Genomic DNA, 20,074 nt, shown 5'->3' on the forward strand with positions numbered 1-20,074 from the left:
GACAATCTAGTGTTTTTAGATCAGCCTCTGTCAGTTTTCATATTTATTCTTTAAAAAAAAAAATTACATGGTGGGCTGGATTAGATCCTCTGTCGGGCTGGTTCTGCGCCCGGGCCACATGTTTGACACCCCTGCTCTAAATGTTCCAGAGGGTGGAGGTTCAAGTAAATGGTCCAGAGGGTGGAGGTTCCAGTAAATGTTCCAGAGGGTCAAGGCTTTTCTAAATGTTCCAGAGGGTGGAGGTTCAAGTAAATGGTCCAGAGGGTGGAGGTTCAAGTAAATGGTCCAGAGGGTGGAGGTTCAAGTAAATGGTCCAGAGGGTGGAGGTTCAATACAACATGACAACCCTTGAGACAAATTTACATTTTGGAAAATATTTTTACACATGAACAAAATTACTACCAGAACCAGAACTTTGTAACAGAACCCTAACCTTAAACTTTTACAACAAGAACCAGAACTACTGTGTGTCACAGATCAGTAATTGATGACTAATGAGTTTGTTTGTTGTTGGCAGAAACATGTGAATGTTTATACACACACACACACACACACACACACACACACACACACACACACACACACACACACACACACACACACACACACACACACACACACACACACACACACACACACACACACACACACACACACACACACACCTCCTTTCAGTCTTACCTGTCCCTGTCCCTCTTCCTCCTCCTCTTCCTCCTCCTCCTCCTTCCAGCCTCACTTGTCCCTCCCTTCTCTTTTTCCATCTCCTCCTCCTCATCCTCTCAGTCTTACCTGTCCCTCCCTCCTCTCTCCTCCCACTCCTCCTCCTCCTCCTCCTCCTGTCAGCCTTACCTGTCCCTCCTTCCTCCTTCCTCCCTCTTCCAACTCTTCCTCCTCTCAGTGTGACCGGTCTCTCTTCGAAGCTTCACGTGCTCTGGAGGCTTCGCATCACTAAAACTATTGAAAACAATTTTGTTTTCATTTTTTCAAACTTCCAGTTGAAACCTTGTGCTGCTTCATTCCAGAGGAGCAGGAGGAGCAGCTACTTTCATTTGAGAAGCAGGAGGAGCAGGAGGAGAAGCTACTTTCATTAGAGGAGCAGGAGGAGAAACTACTTTCATTAGAGGAGCAGGAGGAGAAACTACTTTCATTAGAGAAGCAGGAGGAGCAGGAGGAGAAACTACTTTCATGAGAAGAGCTTCTTTATTGTTCGATCACTGATAGGCGATACTGAGGAGCAGCAGGGGCATCAACATCAGGAGCACCAGTAGGAGCAGTAGGACCAGGAGGAGCAGCAGTAGGAGCAGTAGGACCAGGAGGAGCAGCAGTAGGAGCAGGAGGATCAGGAGGAGCAGCAGGAGGAGCAGCATGTCCCGGGCAGAGGATCGCGGAGACCTGGACTGTGTTTGTTCTGTCGGAATGAAGCTCAACTGGGACATCAACGACCCCAAACTACCACAGGTACGGACCCGGCCCGGACCGGACCACAAATTGAACTATAAAAAAGTAGAAAATAATCAACTTTGAACAAAATAAATTATTAAGTAATAAACTATTAGAAATAATAGTACAAAATCAACTATAAAAAAATAAATACAAAAATTCAATACAGTTTTTTTACTCTTGAATGAAGAAACGATGAATGAAAAAGGTTTTCAGTTTAAAGAATATAATCAATAAATCAATCAGTAAAAACAACGAATGAACTTTGATGATTCCTTCAATTTCTCATAAAACATTTTTTATTGTTTTTAAAAATAAAATATAGAAAAAATTATTGATTTTATTTCTTCAATTTAAAAGAAAAATATTGAAATCTTTAAATCCTTTAATAGTCGAGTATTTCTATTAAAATCTATAAATGCTTTAATACTCAAGTATAATCAAATTAAATCAAATGAATCTCTATTGCTACTACTACTGCTAGTACTACCTCTGCTACTACTACTACTACTAGTTCTACTACTCCTGGCTCCATAAAACACATAAAATCTGTGAAGACTATACAAAAACCGCAAACACCGATAAAATAGAATATTAAAAGCCATATAAGCTCCTCCCCCTCCAGACGGCAGTTTACTGGACATTACATTCTGTTCACCTCCATATTCAGTAGTACCAGACTGGCTCAACCTTCACCTCCACCTTCAGTAGTACCAGACTGGCTCAACCTTCACCTCCACCTTCAGTAGTAAACGCAATGCTTCCTGTGTACTCCAATATTTTGAATGCTTATAATTCATCTACGTTTATGTGTTTGCACTTTCTGTAATGTCTGTTTTTTAGCCTTTTCTTTTATTGGCAGGGTGTGTGTGTGTGTGTGTGTGTGTGTGTGTGTGTGTGTGTGTGTGTGTGTGTGTGTGTGTGTGTGTGTGTGTGTGTGTGTGTGTGTGTGTGTGTGTTTGAGCCCCTAACCTTAAGGTCAGGTGAAGAACAGGTGAAGGTCAGGTGGAGAACAGGTGGAGAACAGGTGGAGGTCAGGTGAAGAACAGGTGAAGGTCAGGTGGAGAACAGGTGGAGAACAGGTGGAGGTCAGGTGGAGGTCAGGTGGAGGTCAGGTGGAGAACAGGTGTGGGATGTGCTCACTCAGCATTCTGCTGTTGCGCCAACAGAAAACAGGTTTGGATGTTTTTGTTTTGGGTGGAAACAGACGACCTGTAATGAGAGCATGAATCTCACTCCATCAATTCCTGTGATCTCACTCCATCAATACCTGTGATCTCACTCCATCAATACCTGTGATCTCACTCCATCATCTCACTCTATAAATTCCTGTGATCTCACTCCATCAATTCCTGTGATCTCACTCCATCAATTCCTGTGATCTCACTCCATCAATACCTGTGATCTCACTCCATCAATACCTGTGATCTCACTCCATCAATACCTGTGATCTCACTCCATCATCTCACTCTATAAATTCCTGTGATCTCACTCCATCAATACCTGTGATCTCACTCCATCATCTCACTCTATAAATTCCTGTGATCTCACTCCATCCACTCCACAAAAACACAACTTAGTGTTATACTACAGTGTCATTCCACTTTGTGGAACACAGTGTCACAGTGTTGTGTCTCACTTTCACATAAAGACAACATGATTCAGTGTTGTTCTCCCGTCTCATTCCACAACAAGAAAGACAACATAACTCAGTGTTCTTCTACAGTCTCACTCCACATAAACACAACATGACTCAGTGTTGTTCTACAGTCTCACTCCACATAAAGACAACATAACTCAGTGTTGTTCTACAGTCTCACTCCACATAAGACAACATGACTGCATGTTGTTCTCGTCTCACTTCACATAAACACAACATGACTCAGTTTTATTCTAGTGTCATACCACATATAGAAACACAACATGACTCAGTGTTGTTCTACAGTCTCACTCCACATAAAAACAACAAGACTCAGTGTTGTTCTACAGTCTCACTCCACATAAAGACAACAAGACTCAGTGTTGTTCTACAGTCTCACTCCACATAAAGACAAGACTCAGTGTTGTTCTACAGTCTCATTCCACATGAAGAAAACAAGACTCAGTGTTGTTCTACAGTCTCACTCCACATAAAGACAAGACTCAGTGTTGTTCTACAGTCTCATTCCACATGAAGAAAACAAGACTCAGTGTTGTTCTACAGTCTCACTCCACATAAAGACAAGACTCAGTGTTGTTCTACAGTCTCATTCCACATGAAGAAAACAAGACTCAGTGTTGTTCTACAGTCTCACTCCACATAAAGACAAGACTCAGTGTTGTTCTACAGTCTCACTCCACATAAAGACAAGACTCAGTGTTGTTCTACAGTCTCACTCCACATAAAGACAACAAGACTCAGTGTTGTTCTCCACTCTCACTCCACATAAAGAAAACATGACTGTGTTATCCTTCAGTCTCAATCGAAATAAATTAAGCATGACTCAGTTTAGTTCTAAAGTCTCACTCAACATAAAGACAACATGACTCAGTGTTGTTCTACAGTCTCATTCCACATGACTCAGTGTTGTTCTACAGTCTCATTCCACATGAAGACATGACTCAGTGTTCTTTTTTTTTTCCCCACAAATGGTTTTTATTGAATTTCATTTATGCACATATACAAACATTTATAAACAGCCCCACCCTCCCCACACCGCAAACAACATCCTTGGACAAATGCATTTAAAAAATAAGAAAGTGTAAAAAAGAAAAGTACATGAGAGTTCAACCTCAGAATAGAGAATGCCGGCCCAATACATTACATATAGACATTAATACAAATCGTAAAAGGAGAAGCATGGAGATCAAACGGACAGAGTTGTTACTTGGGCATCGGGAAGTAACTTTAGCTCATCAAAGTGAGAGATAAAGGGACGCCACCTATGACAAAATCGTTTAAAGAACCTCTCAGAGTGTATTTAATCTTTTCAAGTTTGATGAAGAACATAACATCCCTCAACCAAGAAGATGAGAGGGGAGGCTTGGGAGATTTCCATTCAAAAAGTATTCTTCTCCGAGCGAAGAGAGATGAGAATGCAATAACATCTGCTTGCGGTCTTGAGGAGGCAGAATGCACCAAGGGGACCCCAAAAATGGCTGTGGAATGACATGGCAGGAGGTTGAGCTGCAGGACGTCGGACAGTGTTTTGAACACAAAACTCCCAAAATTGTTCAGTTTTGGACAGAAAAAACATATGACCGTGATGAGCAGGGGCACAGCCACAGCGATCACACCTATCGTTTACGTCAGGGTATATTTCTGACAATTTGGCTTTAGAAAAGTGGGTCCTATGAAATACCTTAAACTGTATGAGCCCGAGGCAAACACAGGATGACGTAGAGCTCATTCTATCGATTGCCTTGGCCCACCAGTCATCAGTGAAAATGACATTAATTATTTTTCCCATGCAACCCTAGCTTTGAGTACAGGTTTGTTACTGAGCAACATGAGATCGCTATATACCCGGGATATAAGAGCTTTCTGATCGGGACTTAATTTCAATAATTCCTCCCAGGGCAAAGTGGGTGGTGGAGAAGGAAACCGGGGATGCTGAGTGCGAATGAAGTGTCTTACTTGTAAGTAGCAAAAGAAATACAAGTGTGGCAGGCCAAATTTTTTAGTTTTTAGTTAGGGCTGTAAAGCTGGAAAAAACTCATTTTTCATATAAATCCAGGAAACAATTAATGCCTTTTGCTTTCCACAGAGAGAATGACGCATCTAAAGCCGGGGGAAATAGGTGGTTACCAACGATGGGAGAAAGTACAGATGAGGATAAGAATCTAAAATGGTGGCGGAACTGATACCAAATCTTTAGGGAAGCCAATACAATCGGGTTTTTGGTGTGTTTGGACGGGACAGTTGGAAGAGAAGAACACAGCAGCGCAGGAAGAGATGATGACAAACAGGAGTTTGACTCAATAGACCCCCAGGAGGTATTAACTGCATGGAACCAATACAGCAGTTTTTGAATATTAGCTGACCAGTAGTAGAACATAAAGTTTGGTAGGGCAAGGCCCCCTCCAAATTTACTAATTTCTAGTGTTTTCCTACTAATTCTGGGGTGTTTTCCTGCCCAAATGAATGATGTAATAAGCTTATTCAATGATTGAAAGAAGGATTTCGGTAAGAATACAGGAATGGATTGGAATAAGTAAAGAAATCGGGGTAAAATGGTCATCTTCACTGCATTTATTCTGCCTGTCAGCGTCAGAGGGAGGTTACCCCATCTCTGAAAATCAGATTTAGTCTGATTAAGTAAGGGAGTAAAATTCGCAATGACTTATAATAAATGGCAAGTTCAACTGCTGGAGGTTCGGGGGGGGGGGGTGTTAAGAGGAAAACACACTTTTCTGGAGGTTGAGTTTATACCCGGAAAAGGAACCAAATTCATTAAGAATAGACATTGCAAACGGAATAGCTGTGGCAGGATTCGAAACATAGAGCAAGAGGTCATCTGCATATAATGGCACACGATGTTCGATCCCCCCGCGATGGATTCCCTCCGGTAAGGGCTATAGATAGGGGCTCAATCGCTAAGGCAAACAAATGGGACTTAATGGGCAACCCTGTCGGGTCCCGCGTGATAGTGAAAAGTAATCAGATCTAGTATCCCCAATGCAAACACTTGCCTGGGGATCAGTGTATAAGAGACGGATCCATGAGCTGAAGCGATCACCAAAACCACATTTTCTAAGAACAGTAAATAAATACAGCCATTCTACTCGATCAAAGGCCTTTTCGGCATCTAACGATATTACGACTTCAGGATGTTTGGAATTTGGGATCGAATAAATTATGTTCATTAATGTTCGGATATTGAAAAAAGAATGACGCCCTTTAATGAATCCTGTCTGCTCCCCCGAAACGATGTCCGGCTAAACTGCCTCGAGACGGGTTGCAAGCACCTTCGCTAGAACCTAAACATCAACATTGAGAAGAGATAAAGGCCTGTAGGACCCTCAACAAGTAGGATTCTTATCCTTCTTAAGTAAGTGAGAGATTGATGCCTGGGTCAGGGTAGGTGGTCATTTTCCCCGTTCCATTGACTCACTATATACATCTAGGAGAAGTGGGGCTAGTTTGCAACTAAATTTCTTAAACAACTCTGTAGGGTAGCCATCAGGGCCGGGGGCTTTGTTACTTTGCATTGAACTTTTCGCATCAATTATTTCCTGTAGCCGTAATGGTAAATCTAGGTTGTGTCCAATTGTGGGATCAATAGTGGGTACATTGAGACCATTAAAAACCGTTCCATGATGGTGTCGTTTGTTTGGGGGTCTGACTGGTAAAGATCAGAATAAAATGTTTTGAATGTTGCATTGATATCAGAGGGGACAGACAAGAGAGCCCCAAGTGGGTCCTTAATTTGAGTAATGACACGCGAGGCAGCTTGGCACTTTAGCTGATGGGCGAGAAAGCGACCACCCTTATCGCCATGCTCATAGTCATTGCTACGTGATTGTAAAAGCATGCGCTCTGCCTGCCTCGTGGGAAGCAAATCGAATTCTGCTTGCAGACTTATGCGCTCCTTATATAGTACAGGACTAGGGTTCCTGGCATATGACGATCTAGGTTGAGGATTAGGTCTGTGAGTCGTGACTCAGTGTTGTTCTACAGTCTCATTCCACATGAAGACAACATGACTCAGTGTGATTCTGCAGTCTCACTCCACATATAGAAACTGTTGGGATCTCACAGGACCACAGAAAGTTTGTTTATTTCTAAGGAAAGACCATTTTCATATGTCATGATACACAGTCACGACATATGAATTCGGACCCAGGAATGTAATTGACCATCACACCCAGTGGGGGGACCTTTTGCCACAGAAAATCCTCCCCCGCTTTCTGCTGAAAAGACGCTTCCCCCATGCACTCAGCCAGTCACTGATTGGTTGAAGCTCTCAGGATTCGACACCTTCGATTCCACAAACTTTCAACAAAAAGTCTTGCAACCAGGGGCCTTCACTCCTTAACTCCTCTGCTGATCCAACCACAAGGGTCAGACCTTCCCAGGACCCGAAGACCAGTGCCCAGATTCTGCTCTCCCATCAACCAAGGAAAACCAACCAGTTCCTCCAGGACGGACCAGGGAAACGACGCCTCACAGAACTTCTTTGTGTTTTCCTCAACCAGCAGGAAAACCATCACAGACCTGAGCGACCAGCTCCTCAGTCTGGACAAAAGGAACAACCAGGAGCTGCAAAGAAGGACTCCTGGAACATCAACTTCATCTTCTTCTCCTCAGCCTGCAGAACCAGCAACCACAGTTAGCAGGAGGTGCTAACTACAGGAGAAGACACCAGCTTCCCTCCAGCCAGAACAACAACCGAACTCCTTCAAGGAAGGGATAACAACAACTGGTCATTACCTGAGATTAGTTAAACCTGATGCTATGATAGAACTGTTTAACTTTTATGAAGATGTGTTGATTCTGTTACAGTGATTGAGTTCTATTGATAATATTAGGAACAGTTATCAACCTGTAAACCAATGCTAGCTCTGCCACAGACACAGGGTCTGCATGCTAATCTTTGCTTTACTAACTCGTTAACTCACAATCCTACACATATCACATCAAACATAACATCACACAGTAACTGAACACCATCTGACGACTCCTGATGTTTTACAAAACAAATCGCATTCACATAAGCTCATTCTAAAAGTGGTACTTTGGCAGAGACACACAGTAAGCAGATGCTAAAGACTAGCTTCCATGTTCCATTGTTCTCCAGCACATGGTGGAGACCCAGGACAGACTTCCTGCTCTCTGACAACCTCCATTTGAATGTAGTTTCTTGTGATCCGCCATTTTGTTTTGTAGTTCCACCACACGTCTTGCGCACACATACACGCCCTCCACTTCTCTCTCTCTTTCTCAATCACACGCACACCTATACACACCCAGCTGTATATAGGTAGTTCAAATCTGTGTTTTATTTGTTTTCATTGTAAATAAATATAATGTTTGGAATCATACTTGCTGTTTTATTAATGAGCACAAAGGAGAATGAAATGTCAACCTCTTCTGTGTCAAGAACTCCAAAGTCCTTCAATCTTTACTGTTAATTCTGGTAATTGTAATTAATTTAACTATTAATTCAAATTCCTGATTAACTGTTTAGTATATCTTATGAGACTGATAGAACTGAATTGGCTATCATTTCCTGTTAGACAGGTGGAGCTCCGAGGTTCTGATACACATCAGATTAAATTTCAATAACATAATTAATCTTTGACAATTATTAACCATTATCGATAGCCAACCACAACATAAATAGTGATCCTTATGAGGTAAGAAATCCCTACAAACACAACACGAGTCAGTGTTGTTCTCGTCTCACTCCACATGAAGACATGACTTAGTGTTGTTCTACAGTCTCACTCCACAAAACGAAAGCATGACTCAGTGCCGTTCTACAATCTCACTCCACATAAAGACAACATGAGTCACTGTTGTTCTATAGTCTCACTCCACAGAAAAACAACATGACTCAGTGTTGTTCTATAGTCTCACGCCATATTTTGACACAACTTAGTGTTGTTCTACATTCACACTCCACATATAGAATGACAACATGACTTATTCTACAGTCTCACGCCACATAAAGAAAGCATAGGGAAGTTTTTAGAATGAAACTTTCTACCTTAATATTATTCCACTCATAATTGTGTTTCTCTGTAGTCACATGACTCAATGTTTTTCAACCGTCTCACTCAAAATATAGAAAAACAACATGACTGTGTTCTTCAGTCTCATTTGAAATAAAGACAACATGACTCAGTTTTGTTCTCGTCTCACTCCACATAAAGACAACATGACTCGGTGTTCTCGTCTCACTCCACATATAGAAACACAACATGACTCAGTGTTCTATACTATAGAACAACACTGAGTCATGCTTTCTTTATGTGGAGTGAGACGAGAACACCGAGTCATGTTGTCTTTATGTGGAGTGAGACTGACGAACAACACTGAGTCATGTTATGTTTCTATATGTGGAGTGAGACGAGAACAAAACTGAGTCATGTTGTGTTTATGTGGAGTGAGACTATAGAATCTATAGTCTCACTCCACATGAAGACAACATGACTCAGTGTTGTTCTACAGTCTCACTCCACATAAAAAAAGCATGACTCTGTTATTCTACAGTCTCATTCCACAAAGACAACATGACTCAGTGTTGTTTTACAGTCTCACTCCACATGAAGACAACATGACTCGGTGTTGTTTTACAGTCTCACTCCACATAAAGACAACATGACTCAGTTTTGTTCTACAGTGTCACTCAACATAAAGGGAACTTTTTAAAGTGAAACTTTCTACCTTAATATTACTCCACTCAAAATTGTGTTTCTCTGTAGTCACAGTGATGCATCCAGAGACACTGCTCATGCTGCTGCTTCTGTAAGGGAGGAAAACAAAAAACTGAAGTAAACAAACTACTTTAATTATGTAATTTTAAAAAATGAATTAAAAGTTTCAAAACAATTAATTAAATGAACACCTTTTTTTAACAGCATTAAATTTAATATTATGTATATAATCTCTGCAGTAGTTTAAATGGATCTAATTCAGGAAGCATTTTTCCCCAAAGCACTTTACATGGTGCATCACATTCACCCATTCACCCATTCACACGCCAGTGGAGGCTGCAACCATGCAAGGCACTGTCACTGCAATGGCAGCAGTTTGGGTTCAGTGTCTTGCCCATGGACACTTCAGCATTTAGACAGGCAGGAATTTGAATCAAACCTGCAACCGTCTGATTGGGAGACAAACGCTTTCCAGCCAAGCCATGGATATGACGACATTTGTGGTTCAGGAAATGATTTATTCAATTGTTATTGAAATAGTTGTTGGTATTTACTTTTTTAGTTTTGATCGTGTTTTATGTCACATTTCCAGGTTTTTGTTTTTTTAAATCTGACATTACTACATGATGAAACTTAGTTTCCTGAACTCTCTCTGACCCCCCACCCCCGGACACAGGACACCAAACAGCTAGACTCATTCCAGGAGTGGACCGATGGCTACGTCCGCTACATCTACAATGGTGAGGATGTCTGCACCGTCACCTGCTATGTCATGTTCCTGTCGGTCTTAGTGTGTGTGTGTGTGTGTGTGTGTGTGTGTGTGTGTGTGTGTGTGTGTGTGTGTGTGTGTGTGTGTGTGTGTGTGTGTGTGTGTGTGTGTGTGTGTGTGTGTGTGTGTGTGTGTGTGTGTGTGTGTGTGTGTGTAGTTGATGATAAGAATGCACAGCGTCACCTGTCTGGCTGGGCAATGAGAAACACCAACAACCACAACTGCCAGATCCTGAAGAAGTCGTGTTTGGGAGTCGTGGTGTGTTCCAGAAGCTGCTCGTTACACGATGGCTCCCGATTGCAGCTCCGCCCGGCCATCTGTGACAAGGCTCGCCACAAGCAGCAGAGTGAGGGCCACCACCACTGCCACCTCTACAGCCACCACCACCACCGCTACAGACACCACCACTGCCAACACCACTGCTACAGCCACCACCACTACTGCTACAGCCACCACCACCACCACCACCGCTACAGCCACCACCACCACTGCTATAGCCACTGCTACAGACACCACCACCACCACCACCACCACCGCTACAGCCACCACGACCACTGCTATAGCCACTGCTACAGACACCACCACCACCACCGCTACAGCCACCACGACCACTGCTATAGCCACTGCTACAGCCACCACCACCACCGCTACAGCCACCACGACCACTGCTATAGCCACTGCTACAGACACCACCACTGCCAACACCACCTCTACAGCCACCACCACCACCGCCACCACGACCACTGCTATAGCCACTGCTACAGACACCACCACCACCACCACCACCACCGCTACAGCCACCACGACCACTGCTATAGCCACTGCTACAGACACCACCACTGCCAACACCACTGCTACAGTCACCACCACCACCATTGCCACCTCTACAGCCACCACCACCACCGCTACAGACACCACCACTGCCAACACCACTGCTACAGTCACCACCACCACCATTGCCACCTCTACAGCCACCACCACCACCGCTACAGACACCACCACTGCCAACACCACTGCTACAGCCACCACCACTACTGCTACAGCCACCACCACCACCGCTACAGCCACCACGACCACTGCTATAGCCACTGCTACAGACACCACCACTGCCAACACCACTGCTACAGCCACCACCACTACTGCTACAGCCACCACCACCACCGCTACAGCCACCACGACCACTGCTATAGCCACTGCTACAGACACCACCACTGCCAACACCACTGCTACAGCCACCACCACCACTGCTACAGCCACTACCACCACTACTACATCCACCATCACTACTGTGGAATCACAGGAGTGCCAAAATTAAAAGGAAATAAATGTGGAAATATAAAGAGAATCAATAATACAAAAATTATACAAAGGTATTTACATCCTTTTTCTATCTTGTCTTTGCTTATTCTATTTTATCAATGCTTCTCCTGTTTTGCCTTTTCCATTTGCTTTTTGTCATTGTATTTACTGGATGAGTCAAGCCGTACAGAAAAGACCAAAGCACTACAATGCAAATCAGCAAGAGCTGTGGGCGTGGCTTTCTGTTCAGGGTGACTCATCACAGTGGCTATGCACGATGTTTTGAAGTAAGGGAGGGAAAGTTAAATATGACAAATGTGGAGGAATTGAGAAGAGGCTACTACATAGCCATTGTATGCCGGCCTTAGTCATACAGCCAATACATGTTTTCGCTCTAGTCGCAAATGCCATCTCTTGTTCATCGGTAAACCCGGAAATATAAAGATGATGACAAGTGGACATGCCCACATTATACCAAAAACCAACATAACAAGCGGCTTCTTCATCAAACAAAATACTTTTGTTACCAAAACAAAGAAATGGTATTTACAATATTGTACAAGAAATAAGAAATTAGTAAAAAAAAAAAGAAAAAGATAGAAAAATACATGAAGCCCTTCAAACTTATTCTTAATGCAACCGTGCCATGTAGTGGCATGAACAAAAATTGCTCAACATGATGTCCCTCAAGCAGGAATCATGTGATCAGGTATCACGAGTCACCCTGAGCCGAAAGCCCTTGTTGATTTGCGTTGGTCTTTTCCAGACAGCTTGCCTCATCCAGTAAATGCAATGATAAAAAGCAAATGGAAAAGACAAAACAAAACAGAAGAATAATTGACTACAGCCACTACCACCACCACCATTGCTACAGCCACCACCACCGCCGCCACCACTGCTACAGCCACTACCACCACCACCACCGCCGCCACCACTGCTACAGCCAACACAAATAGCACTGCTACAGCCACCACCACTGCAACAGCCACCATCACCACTGTCGCTGCCGCCGCCACCACCGCCACTGCTACAACCACCACCACTACAACCACCACCACCACTGCTTCAGCCATCACGACCGCCACAGTGACCACGCCCCCTGCGAACCCCTGCTTAGGGGGTTAGCCAACACAACCAACATAGCAAACACCACCACTGCCACCACTACAACCACCACCGCTGCTGCCGCAGCCACCACCACCGCAGCCACAACTGCTACAGCCAATACCACCACCGCCAACACCACCACCACCACCGTCACCATGACCCCTGCAAACTCCTCCTGCTTACTGCCCCTGTGTTTCAGAGAAGGTGTGTCCGAGCTGTGGCGCTGCCCTGGAGCTGCTGCCATGTCGCGGTCACAGCGGTTACCCCGTCACCAACTTCTGGAGGGTGGAAGGCAAGGCCATCTTCTTCCAGGTGCAACTACAATTACACACACAGCAGCCACACAACTACATGACTACAGAAATACACAACAGCTACACAACTGTACTACTACAGCTACACAACAACTACTCAACTCTAACTATACAAATGCTAACACACTGTCAGGGTTTGTGAACTGAATTGCACAACAGACAAGAAGCTCAATTCAACAGTGTTTTATTCTCAAAAAAAACACAGCCGAAGCAAAGTCAGGCAGTCCAAGGTCAAAACCAGAGCAGGCGATTGAGGGGATATCCAGGAGGCAAAAGTCGGGCAGGCAGGCAGAAGGTCAAAAACACACGAAGGCAACACGAGGGGGGAAAAAAGGCAGGTACAAATGGTGTAAGAACTCAGACGAACTGGCAACTGGAGCTGCAAGAGAGGGAACTAAATACACACACTAACGACAATGACAAACAGCTGTGATCAGGAAGAGGAAGCAGGAGAGCACAGGGGCGGAGCTAAGGGGAACACAGGAGGGGAGGAGAGAAGGCAGGATCATGACAACACACACATTTATTGTTCGGGTAACCCCAACCTTAAATGTGTATGAGGAGATACTGAAGTTGTTGTTTTTGTTGTTGTCCATTGGGGGCCTATACAACAATCCATGATGAACATATCAGGATCTTTCTCAGTTTGTGAAGCTGTGCCCCTTGTGTTGGGAGTATTAATTTATCACCCTGACAACAGAGGAGATGTGCTCTCCATACATTCATGTTAGTGCAGTTCTGTCAGTGTGACATTACATATATATTCATAGTACTGCTTTAATAATAGTAACTGTATTGATCCCCAAAGGGGAAATTCCTTTCTTGATGACCCATCAGTAGCAGCCACAGAGCGGCGCTTGTTGCAGATCAGTATTATTGATCAGCTGATTATTGCAGATGAAGCGTTGTGGCGAGAAACAGACTTGGAACAAATCAAATTCAACAAACTCTGTCCTCTGACCTCTGACTTATGAACTCTGCCCTCTGAACTCTGACCTTTGAACTCTGACCTCTGAGATGAAACTCTGAGTTTCTGGTTCCACAACAGCTAATGTAAATTAGTCCAATCATCTCTGACTATGTGAACCTTGAGTTACTTTGAGACCTTGAGAAAACCTTGTTCTTTCACAGTAAGGTATCAGAATGACAACCCAGTTCTTTCACAGTAAAGTACCAGAGTGAAAACCCAGTTATTTCATGGTAAAGTACAAAACTACAACCCAGTTCTTTCACAGTAAAGTACCAGATCCATGTTTTATTAGTGGAGTCATTTAAAATGTGACCCGGTGTACATCAACACTCTATAAAATACTAAAATAATTACCACACACACACACACACACACGCACACACACACACGCATGCACGCACGCACGCACGCACACACACACACACACACACATTTTTTATCTATATACCCCAATATACTGGTTTTTAAAGAAAACTACCATTTCACAAAACAACATAATGCTGTGCCTGGATTTTCTTTGATCTTGGAAAAAGCCCTGCCCATTCTTAATGATGGTGATTGGTGATTGGGTTCAGTGCTAAGCTGCAGCGGAGAGGAGAGGAGAAAGTATTTAGAACAATGTTTTTGACAGAATCAATAAATCCTGGCCACTGAGGATGAAGGATGTTCTTGTTCTTGTTATAGACTTGTTCCAAGTCTGTTTGGTTCCACGAGGGTTCATCTGGAATAACGAGCTGAATAATAATGCTCACGCTGAGACAACTACACAAACACAACTCCTCCTGTTAGCGCGGTGAGGAATTAACATTCCAACTGGGAACACTCACACGGAGGAAACTCCACCTCCAAACTAGTGGATGTAAAATTTAAAGTAAAAGAAGATCAGTGAAGAAGATCTGCCTGGAACTTTTCTGCTGGAATAAAGGTTCTATTGTCCCATCAATTACTGTGCTCTAATCTCACCAGGTCAGCATTAACAAGTCAGCATTAATCAGTCAGGATTAACCAGTCTGCATTAACCAATCAGCATTAAAAAGTCAGCATTACCAAGCCAGCATTATGAAGTCAGGAATGCCCTGGCTTTGGCTGCAGCAGCAGTGTTGCTTTTAGCTGTTGGATATGTTTGAGTTTTTCATAATCTCAGAGATTACTGTTCCGCTCTGGTAAAGTCAGCTGCTCTGCAGGGTTTCTCCCTCTGCAATTGTCACATGCTGCAAGCTCCACCACCTTCATGTGAACATTCTGATCCTGGAGGAAACTCTGGTTGAACTAGTGAGTTGATAACCTGCTTCCTGTTAATGCTGATCAGGATCCACAATTTCTGGATTAGTTAATCCAGGTAACAGAGACGTCCTGGTATGTTTATCCAGATAACATGGATATTCTGATATGTTAATCCAGGCAACAGAGATATCCTGGTATGTTAATCCAGGTCACAGAGATATCCTGGTATGTTAATCTAGGTAACAGATATCCTGGTATGTTAAACTAGGTAACAGATATCCTGATTTGTTTATCAGGGTTGGAGTACAGGTCTCAGGTGAAGGGGTTCCATAAAACTGTTGTTGAGGTTGATGTTGATGTTGATGCTGATATTGACGTTGATGTTGTTGGTGATGTTGATATTGTTGTGGTCCACCAGGCAAAGGGGGTCCACGATCATCCCAGACCAGAATCAAAGTCTGAGACTGAAGCCAGAAGAAGTTCCGTGAAGCGACGAGTCGGGTCACCTCCATTTCCCCAGAAGAGACGAATGATTGAGACGCAGGTAGAGCCAACACACACACACACACACACACACACACACACACACACACACACACACACACACACACACACACACACACACACACACACACGAACAGACAGACACACAGACGGACAGACACGGACACACGGACAGACACACAGACAGACGGACAGATGGATGGATGGACATACAGACACACAGATAGACGGACATACAGAGAGACGGACAGACAGACACGGACAGACAGAGGGACAGACAGAGGGACAGACAGACCGGCAGACAAACAGTCGGAGGAACGGTTGGACAGACGGACTGACAAACAGAAAGACAGATGGATGGACGGATGGACCGACGGATGGATGGACAGGTGGACGGAGAAGGAAACAAACTGTGTTGTTGACAGTCTTATTGTTTATAGGCCCTTGGCCCTGCCCTGCTGTCCTGTGTGGAACCGTCGGACCGGATCCCTTTCATGGAGCCCGGCTTCCCACAGCACTACCAGGCCTTTGCTCCAGAGTCCTACTACAACCCCCACAATGCACTGGGAGAGGCCCCGCCCACCCTCCAGAAACCAGCCAATCCCAGATTGTACATTGGCCGGCCAAGTTACGAGTTCCAGGGATACCTGGGCTCACCTTCCTACCCCATGACCGCCGACCTCTGTGACCCCAGGTCAGTTCCACACCAGGTCTGACCCTGGTCCTGGGTGCAGTCCATGTCCTAGGTTCATACCTGGCCCTGCATCCCCAAGTGCTCAAGCATCTCAACCAGGTCCTGGATTTAAACCAGGCCTTGGCTTTAGACTTGACCCCTGGTCTAGATTCCAAACCTTGTTTCGATCCAACACTTGGTCTTGATCTCAGGTATTCAGGGGACGTTGAAAATACTGAACACGAATGTTATTGGGATTTGGCAGTTTGTCGATTGATATTGATCAATGATAATCAAACATGTCTATTCATTATTTATTGAAATGTAATTGGATACATCAGATACTTTGGGGCACCACCGGTCAAAAAGGATCATTATTGACAATGGAAACAAAAATTTCACAGATTCTAACTACAGTGTGTGGTAAATAGATTTCACTTATATAGCGCTTTATAGCTGTTCAAGCAGCCCCAAAGCACTTTACATAGCTCATCACACTCCCAAACCATTGGAGGCTGCAGCCATTAAAGGGGCTGTCACTCCAGGGGTTTGGGGTTCAGTGTCTTGCCCAAGGACATTTCGGTATGTACGCGGGCAGAGATGGCCGAGATTTGAAGTAAACCTGCAATTTTCCGATTGGGAGACCACCACTCTGCCGACCGAGCTATACCGCCCCATCTGTGTGTGTGTGTGTGTGTGTGAGAGAGAGAGAGAGAGAGAGAGAGAGAGAGAGAGAGAGAGAGAGAGAGAGAGAGAGCGAGAGAGAGAGAGAAACAAAATGGTTGAATACGAGTAACTGCATTCAAAAAGCTGTCTACGAGAAAACCAAGATGGCCACCGTCAGGACTATGTTGGTAGAGAACAGAACCGATGGTGAACATATGAACTTTATCTGTAGTCATCAGACATTTTGAGTCACGTGTGACTGATGTCATGTTTGATGTGATTTGTGTTGGATCGTGATTGTGTAAAATGTTAGATAGAGTTAGGTAGAGTCCAGAGGAAACTCGAGTCGAGAGGAGGGTAGAGTCCAGAGGAAACTAGAGTCCAGAGGAAGGTAGAATCTAGAGGACGGTAGAGTCCAGAGGAAACTAGAGTCCAGAGCAGGGTAGAGTCCAGAGGAAGCTAGAGTCCGGAGGAAGGTAGAGTCCAGAATAAACTAGAATCCAGAGGAGTGTAAAGTCCAGAGGAAAGTAGACTTCAGATGAATCTAGAGTCCAGAGGAAACTAGAGTTCATAGGAGGGTAGAGTCCAGAGGAAACTCGAGTCGAGAGGAGGCTAGAATCCAAAGGAAACTAGAGTCCAGAGGAAACTCGAGTCGAGAGGAGGGTAGGATCCAAAGGAAACCAGAGTCCAGAGGAGGGTAGAGTCCAGAGGAAGCTAGAGTCTGGAGGAAGGTAGAGTCCAGAAGAAACTAGAATCCAGAGGAGTGTAAAGTCCAGAGGAAAGTAGACCTCAGATGAAGCTGGAGTCCAGAGGAAACTAGAGTTCATAGGAGGGTAGAGTCCAGAGCAGAGTAGACTCCAGAGGAAACTAGAGTCCAGAGGAGGGTAGAGTCCAGAGGAAGCTAGAGTGCAAAGGAGGGTAGAGTCCAGAGAAAACTAGAGTCCAGAGGAGGGTAGAGTCCAGAGGAAACTAGAGTGCAAAGGAGGGTAGAGTCTAGAGGAAACTAGAATCCAGAGGAGTGTATAGTCCAGAGGAAAGTAGACTCCAGAGGAATCTACAGTCCAGAGGAGGATAGAGTCCAGAGGAAGCTGGAGGCCAGAGACATCTAGAGTCCAGACAAAGGTAGTTCCGGGGGTGTGGTGTCCTGCAGGAACCCGGCTGGGTGACATCAGGCAGCAACAAGGTTTAAAAATACAAATAAATACTTTTTTACAGAGTGTTCTGTGGTCTGGTCTAAAGTAGACCCTGTTCCGGTTCTGTGTGCAGGGTGGGTCAGGTCCTGGGGCCGTCCTCCTCTTCCTCGTCTTCATCAGCTCCTCTTTGCTCCTCCTCCTCCTCCTCCTCCTCCTTCGAGCCCCAGACAAAGCCTCCACCTGGCTGGAAGGATCTCCTGAAAAGCTCCACCCCCTACAATGACAACCACCACTACTACAGCACAGAGTACCCCTGCCGTTACCCGGGCAATGCTCCAGGGTCCCCCGCTGCCCTTCAGACCATCATCACCACCACCACCAAGGTCAGTCACTTCCACCTTAATGTGGAGCGAGCACTCCGCACATCCATCACTAACCTCAGTGTGTGGCTCGCAGGTCTCCTATCAGCCCTGCGCTCCACCCAAACCTCCTGCCGGCCTTCAATCCTACCAGCCTTGTGCTCCACCCAAACCTCCTGCTGGCCTCCCGTCCTACCAGCCCTGCGCTCCACCCAAACCTTCTTCCAGCCTCCCATCCTACCAGCCCTGCGCTCCACCCAAACCTCCTGCAGGCCTCCTTTCCTACCAGCCCTGTGCTCCAACCAAACCCTCTGGGCTCCCAGGCTGCTCCTCAATGATGGAGGATGCCTCTTCCTCCACCTCCTCTTATTCCACTGAGGTGAAGGTGACAGAGGAGTCTGGAGGTGTGATCAAGTCTCTGTCATTCCAACCAGAACCTCTAACCACCAAAATGGAGCGAGCCGACAGCTACGACTACCGCTACGCCTACCCCAACTGCTACCGCTACGAGGACTACTGACGTAGCTCTATCGCCGTTACTTTGGCAGAAGCTTCTCCTGCCTACAAACAAGCAGGACCCAGCTGGACCAAACTGGACCCTACTAGACCCAGCAGAAGCCAGTAGGACCCAGCTAGGCAAAAATGGACGCAGCAAGACCCAGCGGGACCCAGAAAAGACCTCCACATCTGTCAGAATGTTTCATCAGATTAATTAATACTTATTAATAAACTCCCTGTGGTCAAAAGTTTGTTTTCTCTTTGACTTTGTTGAACAACCGTAAGAAACAAAACATCCCAACATCCACGTCTTCTGTGATGTTGAGCGACTTGAAGTTGATGTCATAGTGTGACGTAGTATGACAAAGTGTGGTGGAGCGTGACGTTATAGTGTGGCGTAGCATGGTGTAGTGTGGTGTAGCATGGTGTAGCATGATGTAGCATGATGTTATAGTGTGGTGTAGTGTGGTGTAGCATGGTGTAGCATGGCGTAGCATGACATAGGATGGCATAGCGTGATGTTATTGTGTGGCATAGTGTGGCGTAGCATGACATGGCGTGGTGTAGCATGGTCAGGGTTGGAAAGGTTACTTGAAAACTGAAATCTGTGACAATTACAACTTACTTGTCAAAAAATTTAATCAGTAACTTACTCTAAGTACTAAAATTAAAAAGTAATGTACTTTTGTAATGTACTTAATACTTTACCACAGTACTTTTAGTTACTTTTGGATTACTTCACCAGCAAACATCAAAA

At 44.7% G+C, this 20,074-nt stretch overlaps 1 protein-coding gene across 1 annotated transcript; it reads left to right on the forward strand.

The window, feature by feature from the left end:
• Window positions 1–1,365: 1,365 nt before the first annotated feature.
• On the forward strand, window positions 1,366–19,339 carry gcm2 (glial cells missing transcription factor 2; the record flags this gene model as incomplete). The annotated part of the gene is made up of 8 exons (XM_080514698.1): window positions 1,366–1,458; window positions 10,478–10,541; window positions 10,728–10,916; window positions 13,176–13,288; window positions 15,903–16,028; window positions 16,429–16,682; window positions 18,594–18,864; window positions 19,019–19,339. 8 exons carry the CDS (start codon window positions 1,366–1,368, stop codon window positions 19,337–19,339), a joined length of 1,431 nt encoding a protein of 476 aa, XP_080370824.1.
• Window positions 19,340–20,074: the final 735 nt, after the last annotated feature.

The sequence above is a fragment of the Blennius ocellaris genome, assembly GCF_963422515.1.
Source record: "Blennius ocellaris genome assembly, chromosome: 19".
NCBI classification, from domain to species: Eukaryota; Metazoa; Chordata; class Actinopteri; order Blenniiformes; family Blenniidae; genus Blennius; species Blennius ocellaris.